The sequence below is a fragment of the Neomonachus schauinslandi genome, chromosome 16 (assembly GCF_002201575.2).
Source record: "Neomonachus schauinslandi chromosome 16, ASM220157v2, whole genome shotgun sequence".
NCBI lineage: Eukaryota > Metazoa > Chordata > Mammalia > Carnivora > Phocidae > Neomonachus > Neomonachus schauinslandi.
This window is the reverse complement of record NC_058418.1, coordinates 30086205-30091772: the sequence shown is the minus strand read 5'-3', so window position 1 is coordinate 30091772 and position 5568 is coordinate 30086205. Positions and strand designations below refer to the sequence as shown.

The 5568-nt window shown below is 64.9% G+C and overlaps 1 protein-coding gene across 3 annotated transcripts; it reads left to right on the top strand.

Moving 5' to 3' along the window:
• The first annotated feature begins 1336 nt into the window (after window positions 1-1336).
• IRX3 (iroquois homeobox 3) lies at window positions 1337-4867 on the top strand. Of its 3 annotated transcripts, none has more exons than XM_021704679.1 (5): window positions 1337-2052; window positions 2103-2404; window positions 2582-3701; window positions 3885-3951; window positions 4445-4867. In XM_021704679.1, exons 2-5 carry the CDS (start codon window positions 2138-2140, stop codon window positions 4497-4499), a joined length of 1509 nt encoding a protein of 502 aa, XP_021560354.1. In that variant the 5' UTR covers window positions 1337-2052; window positions 2103-2137; the 3' UTR covers window positions 4500-4867. The 3 variants fall into 3 exon arrangements, 2 of the variants coding, with proteins under 2 accessions (XP_021560354.1, XP_021560358.1); XR_002481155.2 differs by adding an exon at window positions 4285-4363 and having other exon boundaries at window positions 1337-2404; window positions 4445-4480; XM_021704683.2 differs by having other exon boundaries at window positions 1337-2404; window positions 4285-4867.
• Window positions 4868-5568: the final 701 nt, after the last annotated feature.

Genomic DNA, 5568 nt, shown 5'->3' with positions numbered 1-5568 from the left:
CACCGCCCTATGCGAAGACCGGTGGAAAGAGACCGGGAGCGAGGGGTGGGGTCAAAACTGGGAGTTCATTCCTGAGCTGGACTGCCCAGAGCCGCTTAGACCAGAGAGACAGCCGGGGGCCGAGACTCTCCGATCTCTCCACTCTGGTGGAATTCGGATTCAGTTCCTCTCTCAATCAGCGCGCGGCGGCCAGTTTCCGCCCCACAGCCCAGGCTGGCCACTCCATGACAGAGTCACCGCCCCCGTGCTGTCCCCGGAGCGCTACGGCTGCAGGCCTGGCCAGTGCGTCGGTCGCCGCCGCGGCCTAAAGCTTTTAGCCCGGAGTCGCTGCGATTCCGGGAATTGCAATCCCGCGGTCGGCTGCACGCCCAAATCCGTGAAGGTGGGCGTTCGCATACCGGGATTTCAGGTTTGATGGAGGAAATAGCCCACTGTAAAACCAAAAGTCTCGCCTCCATCCCCACCCGAGACGGTGATAGGATCTTTACAGAAAGAAAACAGTTTGGCACGGTGACCCGGGGAGCAGAGGAATGGGGTAGGGAAACGAAGGGTGTCTACGGACCGAAAATGCCAATATACAAACTTCTCGAAGCGCTCTCGGAAAGTTCCTGGAGCCTCCGCCACCTGGCTCTCTGCTCCTCCCCCCCCACGCACACCCGCTTAGGCTCCCTGTCCCAGTCTTGGCTCCCCAGGATCCCCAGGGGGTCCACACTTCAGCCCCTCCAGAGGCAGAGCCCGCCATTTCTAATCAGAGGTTCGCACCCGGACACAGGCGGCGTTAAAGTAGCTGATTTCAGGGTTTGGTGCTCTGGGTAGGGGGCTGCTTCGCCCCCCTGAGCAATGAGATGGCCTTTGAAGGCTCGACTAGAACGCACCCCTTCGCCCCTCGCACCGCTCTACTAGCTTCTTCCCTACGCCGCTGAGAGTGGCCTGGAGTCTAAGAGGTGCGAGCCGAAAAAGGGGCCCGGGCCGAGGAAAGCCCCAGCGCCTGCCCTGGACCGAGATCTTGGTCCCGACCCAGGCCCCCGCGCTGGGGCGGGGCGGGGGGGGGAAGAGGTACCGAGGGGCGGGCAGCGGGGAGGGGCGAGCTGACCCTGTACTAACCCGCGTGCTCGCGCCTCCCGAGGCCCCTCCCGGCGCAGGCCGGAGGGGGCGGGCAGGGACTCGCAGCGCCCGGGCTCGCGTCCCCGCCCCGCCCCGCCCTGCGCGCAGTATCCTCCCGGGTGGGCGGCCTTGCCTGGAAGGCGCCCCGGCGATTGGCGAGTCCGGAAGGAGACGCGAGGAAAAGTCGAATAAGAGGGCGCGACGTCAGACCCGAGATTTGGGGAAGGGCAGGGGAGGAGGTGAGGGCGGGGACGGACGCACAGACACAGCCTCAGACACAGATCCACGGACTCCCACCCCCCGCACGGCACCTTAAGTGTCCCCAACTTTAGGCCACCTGAGCCCAGGGCGCCGCCGAGGCCAGGGCTGGGGCTGGGGGGAGAGTTATGGGAGTAGACAGAGAGAGATAAAAACAGGGGAGAAGAAAGCGTGAAGGGAGCGGAAAGGGGAGAAGAGAAAAGGAATAGAGAGAAAGGAAAAGCAGGAGAGGGAAGAGAGTTTCCGAGCGTCCAGGAGAGTGAAAGAGCCCGAAGGAGCGGAAGCTATCCAAGGGGGAAGAGGAGCGCAGAGAGGGAGGGGAGAGGAAGGGCGAGGAGGGGGAGTGAAAACTAGAGGAGCGCGAAGGAAGCGAGGCGCGACACTGCTCGGGGACAGGAGGGCAGTGAGGAGCGAGGCGCGGGCAGAGGCTGCTCGGGCTGCCGAAAGAGGAGGGAGAGCGGCGCTGAGAGGAGGGGCTTGCGGGCCCGTAGAAATGTCAATCAGAGCCCGGAGCCCCGGGAATCTCCGCCAATCTGTTCGGACCTGACCTGGCTCCTCGCCGCCGCCGCCGCCGCCACCGCCACCGCCGCCGCCGCCGCCGCCGCCGCCGCCGCGGAGCAGATCAATAGGCGAACGCGGAGCGCAGCGCAGCGCGGGAGGCAGCGCGGCCCCAGCCCGGCCCAGCCCCCGATGCGCGCCGGAGCCCGCGGGCGGCGCTGAGCAGGGCGGCCCCGGGGGCCGGGCCCCCCTCTCCGTCCGTGCCCCGCGGGCCACCATGTCCTTCCCCCAGCTCGGATACCAGTACATCCGCCCGCTCTACCCACCCGAGCGCCCGGGGGCCGCCAGCGGCGGCGGCAGCGCCGGGGCCCGGGGCGGCCCAGGAGCCGGGGCCTCGGAGCTGGCCGCCTCGGGGTCCCTGTCCAACGTGCTCTCCTCCGTGTACGGGGCGCCCTATGCCGCGGCGGCAGCGGCTGCCGCAGCCGCCCAAGGCTACGGTGCCTTTCTGCCCTACGCCGCCGAGCTGCCCATCTTCCCGCAGCTGGTAAGCGCCCAGGGAGCCGGGGTGGGGTGGGGGAGGGTTAGAGAGCCGGGGCGCGGGAAGAGGCGAGCGCGCGGGAGTAGACGAGCGCGGCCCAGGCCGGGAGGGTGGAGGCGGCGACGGCTAGGGCTCACCCGCGCTCCCTCTGCGCGTGTCCCTTCCCTCTCCGTGTGCGTACAGGGCGCGCAGTACGAGCTGAAAGACAGCCCGGGGGTGCAGCATCCGGCCGCGGCCGCCGCGTTTCCGCACCCGCACCCCGCCTTCTACCCGTATGGCCAGTACCAGTTCGGGGACCCGTCCCGTCCCAAGAACGCCACCCGGGAGAGCACTAGCACGCTCAAGGCCTGGCTCAACGAGCACCGCAAGAACCCCTACCCCACCAAGGGCGAGAAGATCATGCTGGCCATCATCACCAAGATGACCCTCACCCAGGTGTCCACCTGGTTCGCCAACGCGCGCCGGCGCCTCAAGAAGGAGAACAAAATGACTTGGGCGCCCCGCAGCCGCACGGACGAGGAGGGCAACGCTTACGGGAGTGAGCGCGAGGAGGAAGACGAGGAGGAGGACGAAGAAGACAGCAAACGCGAGCTGGAGCTGGAGGAGGAGGAGCTCGTGGGGGAGGAGGAGGACACGGGGGGCGAGGGCCTGGCGGACGACGACGAGGACGAGGAGATCGATTTGGAGAACTTAGACGGCGCGGCCGCGGGGCCTGAGCTCGCCTTGGCTGGGGCGGCGCACAGGAACGGCGACCTCGGCCTGAGACCCATTTCAGACTCCAAGAACAGCGACTCGGACGACAGCTCGGAGGGCCTGGAGGAGCGTCCACTGCCGGTGTTGAGTCTGGCCCCAGCGCCACCGCCGGTGGCCGCGGTTCCGCCGTCTCCGCCCTCGCCTCCTGCGGGCCTGGACCCCTGCGCTCCGGCGCCAGCGCCCGCCTCAGCCCTGCAGAAGCCCAAGATCTGGTCCCTGGCCGAGACGGCCACAAGCCCGGACAACCCGCGCCGCTCGCCTCCGGGCGCGGGGGGTTCTCCCCCCGGGGCCGCCGTCGCGCCCCCAGCCCTGCAGCTCTCTCCAGCCGCCGCGGCCGCCGCGGCTCACAGACTCGTCTCCGCGCCTCTGAGCAAGTTCCCGGCTTGGACCAACCGGCCATTCCCAGGCCCGCCGCCGGGCCCACGCCCGCACCCGCTCTCCCTGCTCGGCTCGGCCCCTCCACACCTGCTGGGACTTCCAGGAGCCGCGGGCCACCCGGCCGCCGCCGCTGCTGCCTTCGCTCGGCCAGCGGAGCCCGAAGGCGGAACAGGTGACTACTGAGCGCTGGATGCGGAGGGAGGGGGTGGGTTCTGGGGGTCGCGCGGGGGCAGGCGGAGATGGGCAGGACCCCGGGGGCTTAGGGCGCTTACCACCCCGCGCCTGCCTCCCGCGGCCCTGAGTGCTGGAATGGAGTGCTCTGAAGGCCCTCCTTTTTCTTCCCGGCTTCCCTTAGATCGCTGTAGTGCCTTGGAAGTGGAGAAAAAGTTACTCAAGACAGCTTTCCAGCCCGTGCCCAGGCGGTAAGAGACCCCCGCGGTAGGGGGAATGGTGGGACCGGCAAGTCGGGGAGGAACAAACTTGGAGGCCCACTCGGCTTCTGCCCCCGGGGGAACGCCGCCGGGACGCGCTTTAAAAAGGGGACGAAACACACAGCCCTCCGTAGTCCCCGCGGGCCCACAGCCGGCTTGGCCATCCCAGTTCTGGCCCCCGGGCGCGGCCCAGGGTACCGCGCGGTGGGCACCGGAGCCTGGCCCCGTCACCAGGCCCCTGGGGCGGGCGGCGGCTCTGGGAAGCCCCCCTGGAGGCCCTGCAGCCGGGACCTCGGGTCTGACGCCTTCTCGCCCTTCTGATAGTTAAACCGGAAGCCCAACGTCTACAGCGGGACAGCATCTGACACTGAGACACCTCCCAGCCCCCCAGCCTCAGCCCCAGGTCGGGTCTCCCGGTCCTGGGCAGCGTCGGTGCCCCGAGCTCTTATTTCCCTTTGCTACTACCATTGCTTCTCTCTTCCAGGCCCCAGAACCACCTGGATGCCGCTCTGGTCCTCTCGGCTCTCTCCTCGTCTTAGTACTTATTTTTAAAAATTTTAAATCGTTGTAATAATTGTAAAAAAAAAAAATCGCTCTGTATAGTTATGACTTGTAAGCATGTCCGTGTATGAATACCTAAAAAAGAAAACTAAATACCAACAAAAAAAGAAATAAAGCAAGTCCCCCTCAGTCCTCCCCAAGTGGCTTCTGTACCCCACATTAGCTGAGTTTGTGAGGGGTTTTTTTTGGGGTTTTTTTGGTTCAGTTGATTTGGGGGGTGGAGTTTCCGTGAGAAAAAGCGTGTCTGACTTTTTTTGTATATACAGAAAAATGTACATATGTGTGAACCAAATTGTACAAGAAAGTATCTATTTTTGGCTAAATAAATGAGCTGTTGCCACTTTGACTAAAACCCGCCTGTCTGCCCCCGCCCCACGACGGATCTATTGTTATGGGGTTTTTTTATCCACTCCCCCCACCCCCCCATGTTTGAAGAGTTGCTGCGGATCAGCAGAAAAGAAGGCAAGTAGGACCATTTTATCAGAAGAGTGCAGAGGCCGAGAAGACAGAGAAGTGGCGGGCCTGGGGGCACCGCTGGGGGTGAGGCAGTTGGAGAAGTCCGTGGGGCGCCCAAGGGAAAGGGCACAGAAGACAGCGGGAAACCCGACCTGATGCCCTCCGAGGAGCCTGGGCCCTTGGGCCCACCCCACCCACTGGAGCAACCGTGGGGTCTTGGAGCCTGCTCTGACGGCAAAGCAGAAAGACTCAGAGAAGGGTCTCGGTGCAGAAGGTTTAGGGTGGGAGGTTCTCATCACTCCTGCAACCCCATTCTTAGATAGGCACAATTGAGGTTTTCTCAGTTTTACATGAGGGCTTGTGCCAGCTCAGTTCAAGCCCCTTCCAACCTCATTGCACCCCTAGACTCCTCCTTATAGATGCAAGGGTGTGGGGTGGCGGCGGTGAGTAGAGGGTGGGTATGGAGGAGCGGGGAGCCTAGGGATGCACATCATGACCTCTTGGTGACTTGCCCAGCGCGAATGGAGAGTTGGGGGACCCAGGTCCTGGTAGCATCTGTGCGTCTTGGCACCCCAGCAGGTTTTCCCCAAG